At 42.5% G+C, this 13265-nt stretch overlaps 1 protein-coding gene across 1 annotated transcript in view; it reads right to left on the reverse strand.

The window, feature by feature from the left end:
• Positions 1-13265, reverse strand: part of LOC126235080 (sodium-dependent dopamine transporter) — a 644375-nt gene that overhangs the window by 158079 nt on the left and 473031 nt on the right. Inside the window, exon 5 of the mRNA XM_049943817.1 lies at positions 8299-8432. Within this exon, the coding sequence (XP_049799774.1) occupies positions 8299-8432 (134 nt within the window). The remainder of the gene's footprint in view (positions 1-8298; positions 8433-13265) is intronic.

Raw genomic sequence — 13265 nt, forward strand, 5'->3', positions numbered from 1 at the left:
TGTGTGTGTGTGTGTGTGTGTGTGTGTGTGTGTGTGTGTGTGTGTGTGTGTGTGTGTGCGTGTGTGTGCTGTACGCTTCTTAGCTGTTTGTGTTGTATTTTACGTGGTGTTCCCGGATCGTGATTGTGGGCTATTAGGTGGTCAGCAAATGTGCTATGGGAGCTGTTGCTTTTTGAAGCTCTTAGATGTTCTGAATATCTGGTTTTGAAGTTTCTGCATGTCTGTCCTATGTATACTGACTGGCAAGAGTTGCATGTCAGTTCATATATCCCTTTCCTGCCCGGTAGGAGTAAACGTGTACCAGGCTCTGATCCGGCCAGTAATGGAATATGCGTGCCCTGTCTGGGGATACGCGGCAAAGCAGCACCTGGACAATCTCCAGAGGCTGCAGGACCGCGCCCTCAGGAAGGCATTGCATTTACCTCTCGGATTCCCCGTAGATGATCTGCACGCCGCAGCTGAAATCCCACTCCTGAGAGAGCGTTTCCAAGATCTGGCAAGGGCCTTCTATGAAGGTTCTTCCAGATCAGGAAACGCTCTCATCCACTCCTTAGGTCGGTATGACACGTCCCGCGACAAGCACAAGCGTCCCATGACGATCTTCGACGATTAAGTCGACGAGAAAATCCCAATATCCAATCCCTAATCCTCCTCCTTCCGATATAAACACCAAACATCTCGCCAACCTCAGGCAAGTACCAGATACAAACAGAACAATCATGACATTTCACAGACACCAAAAAACTACAGAAAAAAATTACACACACACGTACACAGGGGAGTAAAAGCCGAAAGGCTACAAACAAAGAGGGGAAAGTAACAGAGGAGAGCAGCAGCAGCAGGCAGATCATTCCATCAGCACCACCTGATGATGGCGGAACGGTTATTCGCCGAAATATCGTGGAACTTCGACGATCTGATCCGGCTGGACACCCGAGAACCTTGGATACAGCACAATCGCCGGGAAAGCCTCAGATCACATAATATCGTTTTAACTTTCACAGACAGCCTGCGTTCGTCGTTAGCTACAGGCTAGAGGCTAAAAAGTTCTCAGTAAGAAAAGAAAAACCGGCGAGTCGTGATTCCTGTACCCTTTCCTCTTTATCCGACGTGAAGTATTTGCTCACTCGCATATGAAACCACGAACTTCCGCATGACACAGCAATCGGTTTTTATGCTCAAAGCAGACAACTGCCAAGGTCTAAATCATGCACGTTATTTCCAAAATCGACATCCGTTTTTCTCAACACGTACAACTGTTAAAAAATCTTTATGACGATACCTCATTCATCCTGTTAAGGGGGGTAGGACGTCAAACGGACCGACTTGGAGCAGAAGAGGCACCACAGGACATTTTAATTTACACTGTCTATACTTTTACAAAAAAAATTCATAAAACTTTGAAAGCATCACCAGGAAGAATTCAGAATTCACACTCATAGCAGTGGAAGTTCAGGAACATAACGAAATAATTTTTTTTACATGTGAAATTTCATAATTTTTTTCCTGTTAAATTTATCTGTGGGTGTATCTTGTGTTCTCATCTTTTTCAGTGTTATGTTCTCTCTCCTGTATCTTATTTGGAATCCCAGTTTCTTTAATATGTTGTCCATCCTGTGAAAAATTTTCTAATTGTAGGTGAGTATGTGCCATTTCGTTTCGTGTGTATGTTGTTGCTCTGTTGTGTGTTGCATGTGGTCATTGTGTTTTGTGTTGTTCTGTGTTGGGTGAGGACTTGTCTGTGTGTGGTATGTTCATTTCTGTACTGTTTACATACTTTTTTGGTTTAATTTGTCTACTATATGGATATCACAGCCATTTTCTACTGCTACTTGTTTTATTGTGTTTAGTTTTTGTGTGTAGTTCTATTTGCTTATGGGTGTTCTGTTTAATCTATTCAGCATGAATCTGAAGCATGCATGTTTATGTGTCAATGGGTGGTTGTGTCGAACCACAAAGATAAAATGTTAACAAAATTCAAATTTGGCGCCAAATTCACTGGTGAACAAATGAACACTGACTGGACTGGGTCACACGATAACGACGATGACAGTGTGTTTTGGTGAAGTGAACAGTGATTCTTACGATGAAATTTCTGAAAACATGTGTGCTTCACACCTCATCAGGATGCTGAAAAAAAAGGGCTTGACACACAAAAACGTAAGTAAAAATGAATATATGCGCGATATATCGCGACAAAATAAATTACGTTTAAAGCATAAAATGATAGGTTAAATTCCAACAAAATTTCTCATCAACGTCGTTTGGTTGCAAGTGACAAGCTGCCAGTACGAAATAAAACGTAAGTGGTCCTGCAAAACTATGCAAACCGAATGTAAAGGTATTAACTAACAAAAACAAAGAGTTGTTTGAAATTTTGTAATCATTTAGTAAAAATGTTCAAATTACAAATTAAATAAAGCAGAAAACCACTGATGATGGTACATAGGTGCTGAAACATGTTTGGAAACTTTGAAAAAATGGTGTTTTGCATAGGTGGCGGACCTTACATCCAACAAAACAAACACCACAATTATGAGAGTAATGAAATTTTCAAAGTAATTAAACTGTAATCAGAAATACTAGGAACGTAATATAATTGCCCATGAAACTGTAACGTATTCCAGGCTGAGATTATAAAAAAAATTCGTATAATGAGCTGTAATGCTCTCTGAATAATTTTTTGCAAACCTATTTTAATTGTAAATAAGTCAATATAATATTTACAGTGATTAAAATACTGCACGTGATTACTGGGAAGGTATTTAGGATGAAGTGGCAGAGACTGCGTGGGCAGTCTTTGTGCGGCCAGTTTGGAGCTCAGTCAGTGCCAATAAGTATAATGGTTTTTGAAGATCGATGTAAACTTTTTTTTGGTTTTCCTAATGAAAAGTCGCTCCATTTCATGTTGAGACATTTACTGGGTCCACTACCGGTTTCGGGCTTTATATTTGGCCATTTTCAAATGGTTCTGAAAAATTTTGGTGTAGAGAAACAACGTTCAAATGATAAAAATACAAACCACATATGTTTAAAATGTTATTTGTACAATTATATTGTGAGAAAAATGGATATGTCAAGATCACTGGGCACGTAACATTTTAAACCCATCTGGCTTCTACTTTTATCATTTGGAAGCTGTTTTCCTACAGCAGTATTTTTCAGAACCACTTGAAATTGCCTAATATAAAGGTAATGGAGTCTCTCAACAGCAACTGTAGCGGTTTTTCATTAATTCAGCAAGCATGAGGAAACATAATTTTTTGTTTTATTTTGTCAATATATTGAAAGTTAAAAACGAACATCTCTAGTACGTTATTTAGTAGTTAAAGAGTGCCATTTTCATGCTTCGACGTGCAAGTGTTGTTCCTAGTTACAACAGTTTTATATGCTGCGAAGTACAGAAAAACGAGTTACAGCCCGAAGATAGTGGAGTAAAGTCAAAATGAAACTGAATTCGACATAACCGGATAGTTAAAGCATCTTGTTTGTCTTCTCTGGGTATGAGTTCTGTAGCCACGATTCCATTGGAGCATCTGCGAGTTGTTTGTGTGTTTCTATTGCCCGTAATTGTGCTTCATCACTTTCAGCATTAAGAATTTAGTACGGCATAATTATAATCAAGTTATGTTGTACGCTGTGTGACTAAAACTATATGGGCATCTATTAATGGACATTAAAAGCGATCTGTCCATCTTTCATCTTTATGACGGCTTCGGATCCGCTGGGGACATTTTCAGTGATGTGTCTGAATGTCTGTGGAGAAATGGTAGTCCATTTTTCTTCAGGAGTCAAAATCAAAGAAGAGAGTGATGTTGGACGCTGGAATCTGGAGCGAAATCGACATTCTAACTCATCCAAAATGTGTTCCAATGGGTTCAGGTCGGGATTCTGGGCAGGTTAGTCCCTTTCAGGAAAGTTATTGTCCGAAACCCATTTCCTCACAGATGCAGCATTATGACTGGGTGCATTGTATCGTTGACACCAACCAACAATCATCGTCTCTGTACTACCGCTCTATTGCACGCAATACACAATGGTGTAAAATGTGTTCATATTCTCCAGCATTTAGCGTTTTCTTAAGCATAAACCCTAATAACGAAAAACACCGCCACACTGCAACATTACTCCCTCCGTGCTTCACTGTCGGCACAACATACGATGGCAGGGAACATTCTCCAGGCATTCGCCAAACTCAGATCCTTCCACCGAATTGCCACAGGGCGTTATTCTGAATCACATGTTTCCAGTCACCCAGCGTCCAGAGGCGTTGTTCTTTACATCACCTCTAGTGTTGCTTAGCACTGACTAGAGAAGAATGTGGCTTATGAGTAGCTGTTCGACTACTATACTCCATTGTTTTTAACTCTTTACGCACAGTCATCGTGCAAGCTGGGCCTATTGTCACTTTGGAACTCACGAGTGATTCCTTTCGCTGATTTCCTGCGACATTCCACAACCAAGCTCTGCAGCACTCGACTGTCCCTGTCCATCATTACATGAGGTCTGCCTGGTCCAGGTTTAGATGTTAGTTCCTTCGCATTGCCACTTCACAGTCACATTACCAACAGTCGACTTGGGGAGAATGGTTGACACGTCCCTGATGGATTTGTTGCTCGGATGACACATGTTAGCAAGGATTTAGAAGGTATCGCTCGTTCGAAACCCAGCTTGCCCTTTTCTCGCAAAACACTGTGTGAATCATGGATTATTTATTTATTTAGCGTATGATACGTAACAATCACAATAACACATAAAATACAATACACAGACACATTAAAATACAGTTTAGATCTTTATATCTAGGCCATTGATCCAATCCACCACTTCGGAAGTAACCAGGTTCGAATCCACTAGATTTCCAGGAAAGGCACGGAGGGGGCAGTCCACTGCTATATGCTTCATTGTTTGTGGAACGTCAGCACAGTCACAGTATGGGGTGTCCACCCAACCCCATTTATGAAGAATCGAATCACTTCTTCCCACACCACATCTGAAGCGGTTAAGCCTGCTACAAGCGTATCTTGGCAAGCTGAAACCATTGAGCCTTACTGTTGGATCTTCAACTTTCAAGATTCCCTGTGAAGTAGAAGATCTCCATTCATTTCTCCAGCTGTCTTTGGGGTCGAAATGGTTGCTTAACAATTCCATGGCCGTTTTAAATGCCGGTTTACAGGACTTCAACCTGGATGATTCTAGCTGTCTCACATCTTCGCGAATTGGGAGTGACGGGTTATTCAGTATTCTTGACCACACATGACCAAGATGTTTTTGTCTTCTGATGTGAGGAGGTGGTATATTACACAACACAGGCAGCCATTGGATTGGAGTAGCAAGTAATGTTCCAGATGTGATACGCATAGTGTGATGAAGTTGAATGTCCACAAGGTGAGTATGGCAGCTATTAAGCCATACTGCAGAGCAGTACTACCACAAGGTCCGGTCCTCTCTCCAGCACTTTTCAATTTATACACTCATGATCTGCCTAACACACTCTCCCGCAAATTCATATATGCGGATGATATCAACCTCACTGTTCAATGCACAAATTCTGCAGAAGTATAGAATGTCCTCAACAAAGACCTTGTACTCCTGGATGAATACTTTAATAAATGGCGTTTGAAACCGAACCATCACAAAATTGAGGTATCTACTTTTCACCTGGACAATAGGCTCTCAAATTACCAACCAAGAGTCAATTTTAGAGAGGAAGCATTACTGTTCAATGACTCGCCTACATATCTGGATATGACTTTAAATCCTGGATGAAGGGCAACAGGAAGATTCCATGTTCCTGGATATCCGAAAAGCGTCTGGCACGGTGCCCCTGCGGGCTGCTAACGAAGGTGTGAGTATATGTAATGGGTTTCCATATAAGTGACTTACTGGAAGACTTCTTAAGTGACAGAAGCCACTTCGATGTCCTGGCTGACGAGTGATCATCAGAGACAAGGCTATATTCAAGAACGCGCCAGCGAAGTGTGATAATGCAGGTCTTATTTTCTACGTTCATAAATGATCTGACGGACAAGGAGAGGAGCAGTCTGCGGCTGTTTGCTGATGACGCTGTGTTGTACGGGAAGGTGTCGTTGTCGAGTGACTGTATAAGGATACAGCATGGGCTGGACAAAATTTCTAATTTTTTATATTTAACAAAGAAATTCACCCAACAGCCATGCGAATTGAGAAATTGATTTATTCTTATTTTCGCTACCTGTTTCGGCAATTCAGTATGCTATCATCAGGCCCCATATGCACCTCTCAAACATTGTCGATTTTGGCATACTGCGGCCATCCGTTTCTGGAAGTCGTGAATTCTTACCTCAGGTGCTTCCTTCGAAAACTTCCTCCGAAGGAAGCATTTGAGGTGAGTATTCACGACTTTCAGAAAGAGATAGCATATTGAATTGCCGAAACCGGTAGCAAAAATAAAATAAAATAACTTCTCAATTTGCGCGGCTGTTTGGTGAATTCCTTTGTTAAATATCTGACAAGCCGCTGTCCCACGTCCACAAAGGAACAATATAGACTGAAATTTCTAATTGGTGTAATGAATGGCAGCTTGATCTAAGTGTAGAAAAATGTGTTACCAGAAGAATATGAAAAACAATCCCGTAATGTTCGAATGCAGCGTTAGCAGTGTGCTGCTTGTCACAGTTACGTCGATTAAATATCTAGGCGTTTAATGCGGTGCAAAGCGATATGAAATGGAATGAGCACGTAAGTATGGTAGTAGGGAAAATGAATGGTCAACTTCGGTTTATTGGGGGAATTTTTGGAAGTGTGGTTCATCTGTAAAAGAGAACACATATAAAACGCTGGTGTGACTCGTTCTTGAGTGCCGCTCGAGTATTCGGGATCCCCACCTAATTGGATTAAAGGAAGAAATCTAAGCAATTCAGCGGCGGGTTGCTAGATTTACTACAGCTAGGTTCGATCATCAACAAGAGAGTATTACAAAGACGCTTCATGAAGGATTGAAGACATACCTTTCGCAGAACATTATTGAGAGAATTTTGAGACCCGACGTTTGAAGTTGACTGCAGAACGGTTCTACTTCCACCAACGTAAATTTCGAGGAGCACGAAGATAACAGAAATTCGGTCTCGTGAAGAGGAATATTGTTATGCCAGAGCCTAGGTAGCCCCTGAGGGCTGGCAACCCATATTACACCACAGATGATGAGGTTGTTTATGCCCAAGGCGTACCAAAAGCACCATGGTAAACACCGATTATTTACATACAAGATAATGGAAACAGACATTTCGAGCACTACTTCCTGCAGGGGGAGCTCGAGCCACGTCCTGCAGGAAGTATCACTACGCCAAAACCTGACTGGCTGGAGACAGCTATTTAGGGGCTAGAACCAGCCCCGAAGTTCAGTTCACGCCGGATACTGACCTCGTGTATTGCGACCGTTGAAGATGACGACTTTGTCTCTGAACTGGACTGTTACTCGTGTGTGTGTGTGTGTGTGTGTGTGTGTGTGTGTGTGTGTGTGTGTGTGTTACCACGAACCTTTGTGAAAAATTAGAAGTGCACTTTTGTTTGCCTCCATTAGGAGACTTTTACTGACATCGTTATTGTTACCTTTCGTTTGTTATTCAATCATCAATCTTGTGAACTTGTATCAATAAAAGTTGTGTTTTGTGAAAAATTGCGAATTGGCGGTCAGAACAAACATGGAAAGTTGTTTTTGTCTTGCTGTATTTGCGAGTGACACAGGAAAGGAAAGAACTAGCAGAGGTGCGAGGTACCCTCCGTCATGCACCATACGCAGGCTTGTGGACTATGTATGCAGGTGTAGACATCCAAAGACTAGTCCACATACGAAGTCACTGATTTCTGCTTATCGACCCATTCGGCTGTTTTTGCTTCTCTTCTGATAACACAATGCTCCTTGACTCTTTTTATACTGGCGGGCCCACCTCTTATGACATTTAGTGGTCAGTTCTGCATCACATGAGGGTGTTCGTATACTTTTGATCGGATAGTGTATCCTCCATGGGTATTGTGTGAGAATGTGCTCATTCTAACAGATTTTTTTCTTCCGTCCATTATCGTCGGTGTTTGGTGACTTGACTGTCTATGTTCTATTGTGTCTTGCAATTTGTGTAACAGTTTGTCTGTCTTAGCCTGCCTCCATGCCTGACTCAAATTTTCGTCGTCACTGTTGTTTACAACAACGATTTTACAACACTACTACCAGAGGTTCTTCAACGGATTATATGTACTAGTAGTGAAAATAACATGCATTTCGCCGTGGATAGTACGTCTGCGAGGTAGCTGGATACTCACTTGAAGTACTCAGATGCGGCGGAGGTGTACCTAATGCCGGTGATGGCCGCGCTGCCGTTGCTGGAGTCTGCGGCGTCCTCTCGGAAAGGCAGGGCGTGGCTGGAGTTGTGCTCGGGCAGCGCGTTCAGGTCCAGCTGCGGGCACAGGCGCCGTCACTACACTGCACTAGGCAGCATCTCTACTTTGGAGTCCTAGTATTAGACCACATGCTAGTATTTCAAGCAAACGCCATATACGTCAAGCACAGCAGCCAGCAGAGCTATGAGTGATTCGCCGAGTCCATAATAGGTCTCCATAAGAGACTGGAACCATTCCAGCTGCGGTACTTCCCACAACTGTGGAAGGATGTCTTCAGAGGAATAACAGAGTGAAGGCGGCGAATGAGGTTGTCCCTGACATGTTCAGCAGGGGCAATGGAGGACGGGGAAATTTTTCAAATGTTGATTGCATTTTTCGAACTATTTTGCTGGTGACTAAAATTACAACGCTATGCAGGCGGCGTTCAACACATGTCATATTGGTATTAAGCGTATTACATCCTTCGATATGCAAGTGATTAGCTTTCCAGGCCAATTGCAGAAAAAAAATGTTCAAATGTGCGTGAAATCTCATGGGACTTAGCTGCTAATGTCATCAGTCCCTAAGCTTACACACTACTTAACCTAAATTATCCTAAGGACAAACACACGCACCCATGCCCGAGGGGAGGACTCGGACCTCCGCTGGGACCAGCCGCACAGTCCATGACTGCAGCGCCCCAGACCGCTCGGGTAATCCCGCGCGGCACAATTGCAGAAAGTCGATGGGAATAACGGCATCTATGTTCCGTATACAAGGAAAATAATGCAGCGGATTCATCATTAAGAAATCACATTTGAGTGTTGTTTCGGTTCGCAAGAGCAAAGAAGGCGGTGAAACGACGCCAATGATGCGCTGGTTAGGACCGTACCACGACAGGAGCGGCCTCTACAAGAAGAGAATATAAGCGCCGTTCCTGCAGCCTCAGCCGCTTAGTATTCGGACAGCCGTAGCAAAGAGCGCTACGACAGCAGTTATTAGTGATCACAGACTGTGTGACAAACTTGCATGAACATTGTATATAGCAAAGGACTCTGACTTACTGCATGTCGCCCATCGCTTGCGACGGCTTGTTGTAAACACAAGTTATGTATTCAGAATGAGATTTGCACTCTGCAGCGGAGTGTGCGCTGATATGAAACTTCCTGGCAGATTAAAACTGTGTGCCCGACCGAGACTCGAACTCGGGACTTTTGCCTTTCGCGGGCAAGTGCTCTACCAACTGAGCTACCGAAGCACGACTCACGCCCGGTACTCACAGCTTTACTTCTGCCAGTACCTCGTCTCCTACCTTCCAAACTTTACAGAAGCTCTCCTGCGAACCTTGCAGAACTAGCACTCCTGAAAGAAAGGATATTGCGGAGACATGGCTTAGCCACAGCCTGGGGGATGTTTCCAGAATGAGATTTTCACTCTGCAGCGGAGTGTGCGCTGATATGAAACTTCCTGGCAGATTAAAACTGTGTGCCCGACCGAGACTCGAACTCGGGACTTTTGCCTTTCGCGGGCAAGTGCTCTACCCGCGAAAGGCAAAAGTCCCGAGTTCGAGTCTCGGTCGGGCACACAGTTTTAATCTGCCAGGAAGTTTCAAGTTATGTATTGCTCGAAGAGACCACGGGTGGACTGCCGGTCCATAGTGTCCAACGGGCACAATATTTCGGCGATCAGACATGTCGCCCTCGTCAGGTGCGCTGACGAACTGAACTCCTGAGGGATGGCGGCCGTCTTAAATCCCCTCCCCTCGCGAGGCGTTCTCTCCGCGGTCTGCGCCCGAGCGTCAGCGGTCGGTGAGACGCTGGCGTCGGCGTCTGTGGTGGCGTCGGTGTAATTGCCTCGTCCTCCCTAGTCGTCCGTTCGTTTCCTTTGATGAGCGTCTTTTTAATTTGACTCAATGCTGGTTCCCGTGCCCTGCTGAGGTGTAGTCGCAATCTCGGTTGATGAGTTCGTCCCTGGTACGAATTTCGATAACCTCTCTAACGATGCTGTCCCAGTATTTAGATGTCTCTGCCCAGACCCTGGTATGTTAGAAGTCCATTTCGGACAAATAGTGCTCTGCGACCGCCGACTTGTTGGGGTACCCAAGTCGAGTGTGCCTCTAATGTTCTCGGCAACGATCTTCGACGGTGCGCACTGTCTGTCCAATATAAGTGCTACTTCTCTGGAGAATGGAAAAGTTGTTGATGTTGAGTGCTTATCTAAGTACTGCCACACCTGCCATGGTAACACTGAAGGACACATTGAAGACCAGTTTTCTAAGAATTATGATGGTTAAAGTGGAGGTATGGAATGTGATGGAGCTCTAAAAATATTTCAGAGGTCGGTGCCCGCTCATAAAGTTAGATATAAGAAGTATCTAGGCGATGGAGACTCTAAAGCTTTCCGTAAAGCTAATGAGTTCAATGTTCAAATGGTTCAAATGGCTCTGAGCACTATGGGACTTAACATCTGAGGTCATCAGTCCCCTAGAACTTAGAACTACTTAAACCTAACTAACCTAAACACATCACATACACCCATGCCCGAGGCAGGATTCGAACCTGCGACCGTAGCAGTCACGCGGTTCCGGACTGACGCGCCTAGAACCGCACAGCCACCACGGCCGGCAGTTCAATGTTTATGGTTATATCTTGGTAATAAAACTTGAGTGTTGTAGACATGTACAAAAGAGGATGAGTGCTAGATTTAGGAAGCGACGAAGAGAAATGAAAGGAAAGTTGCTATCTGCTGGAAAATCTCTGTCTGGCCGAGGCAGATTAACAGAAACTGAAATAGACCTTCTTCAGAATTATTATGGACTGGCCATTAGACGAACTTCACCTCTGAATGACGTTACAGTAATGAGAAAAGCTGTAGAGGCCACCTACTTTCATAAATTGTCCACAGATGACCACCCTGTTCACGGACTTTGTCTTAAAGGAGCGGATTCTTGGTGTGGTTACCAAAAAGCAAAAGAAAGTGGTCAAATACACCATCATAAGCATTCTCTTCCTGAACCTGTTATGAATGAAATAAAACCAGTTTTTAGAGACCTGAGTGACCCTGTTTTGCTTAGTAAATGTCTTCATGGGGGCACTCAGAATACAAATGAAGGTTTGAATCATTGCATATGGGAAAGATTACCCAAGAATGTTGTGGTAGAACTAAATACATTAAAAGCTGGTGTATTAGATGCAGTGATATGTTGCCATGATAGAGTGATAGGAAGGTTGGAAATCCTGAGAAATTTAGGCATAAAATGTGGCTCTAATACGGAAGTTCAATTGTTTGCGTGTGACAGACAACAGGTGCATGAAGCTGAAAGATTCGCTCTTCAAGTTACTAAAGAAGCAAGAAGTGCTAAAAGGAATGACAAGAGGAAGCTTGAAGATGAAGAAATGCTGCAGGATGAAGACTATGCTTCAGGAATGTTCTGAGGCACAGTTTAATTGGACTCATATCTTCATTCGCAATCTCTCGCAAGTTGTATTTTTTTAGAATTCAGGTACAAATATTTCCTAAAGTTTATAAAACATTGCTCTATTTTTTTCTGTAACTTGCAATAGTCCGTACTTGTGTAGCAGACCTAAGCTTTATTGCAGAATCAACTAAATTATAGAAAAAATAACATTTTATTAGGAAAACAATTATAAAAATTAAGATGTAAGATATGACATTTTTTTGTCCTTGAAATACACATAATATGTGGTATTAAATAGGTATAGTACCTCAGTCATCATATAATGCATATCTGGTAAAAATTTGGTCTCCTTCAAATGTATAACATTGGATTAAATGGTACCTCAATTTGAGGAAGCATTTTGGAAAAAAAACTGCATCAATTTCTTTGTAATTTTTAATAACCCTAAGCAGGTTCAAAAATATTCAAAATGTGCTGCATTACCTGATATCAACCAAAAATCTGTAAAACATATACATTATAAACAGTGACTGAAAGAAATAGATGTTGATTTTTACATAATATTGAGCTGGAAAATTACCCTGTATCCTTAAGCTGTTTTAATAAAATTTTAATGTTAATATCAGCTTCTACTTTATTTCAAGTTGTTGCTGCTCATATAGGCTAACCTAAATGGTTCTGCTGTATGTAATTAATTATATGTTTGATTACTGTAATGTGACTATATTTGGTCATAATCATGTAACGTTTTAGCTTGTGATGGTTACAAACTCAATCCTTTACCAGTTATATTTTATCTTTATTTTGCAATTTATATCGGTTTTACGTGTACTTTATACTACACCAGTTAATGGCTGCAAACACGTCTTCTGTTAAAATCAATGACTAACGAGTATATCTTACATTGTACTTGTAGTTCCCTTACAATGCACATTTGACGCTATGTAAATTTTTTCTAACGTCAACATATGAGTTTCTTCTCCTTAAAAATAGCATAAGATATCGTCAAGCCGTCCACGATGATACGTTATGGCATGTAGTTCGTTGCTATGTGTATAAACAAATATCGATTGTCAACAAAAGTTTTTTCTTGAATGAGATTTTCACTCTGCAGCTGAGTGTGCGCTGATATGAAACTTCCTATCAAATTAAAACTTTTTAGCGGACCAAGACTCGGACTCGGGACCTTTGCCTTTCGCGGGCAAGTGCTCTACCATGTGAGCTACCCAAGCACCACTCACGCCCCGTCCTCATAGATTTACTTCTGCCAGTGCCTCGTCTCCTACTTTCCAAACTTTACAGAAGCTCTTCTGCGAACCTTGCAGAACTAGCACTCCTGAAAGAAAGGATATTGCGGAGACTTGGCTTAGCCACAGCCTGGGGGATGTTTCCAGGATGAGGTTTTCTTTCACCCTGCAGCGAAGTGTGCGCTCATATGAAACTCCCTGGCAAATTAAAACTGTGTGCCGGGAGCTACTCCTTTCTTACAGGA

This window comes from Schistocerca nitens, chromosome 1 (assembly GCF_023898315.1).
Source record: "Schistocerca nitens isolate TAMUIC-IGC-003100 chromosome 1, iqSchNite1.1, whole genome shotgun sequence".
In the NCBI taxonomy this organism is placed as follows: Eukaryota; Metazoa; Arthropoda; class Insecta; order Orthoptera; family Acrididae; genus Schistocerca; species Schistocerca nitens.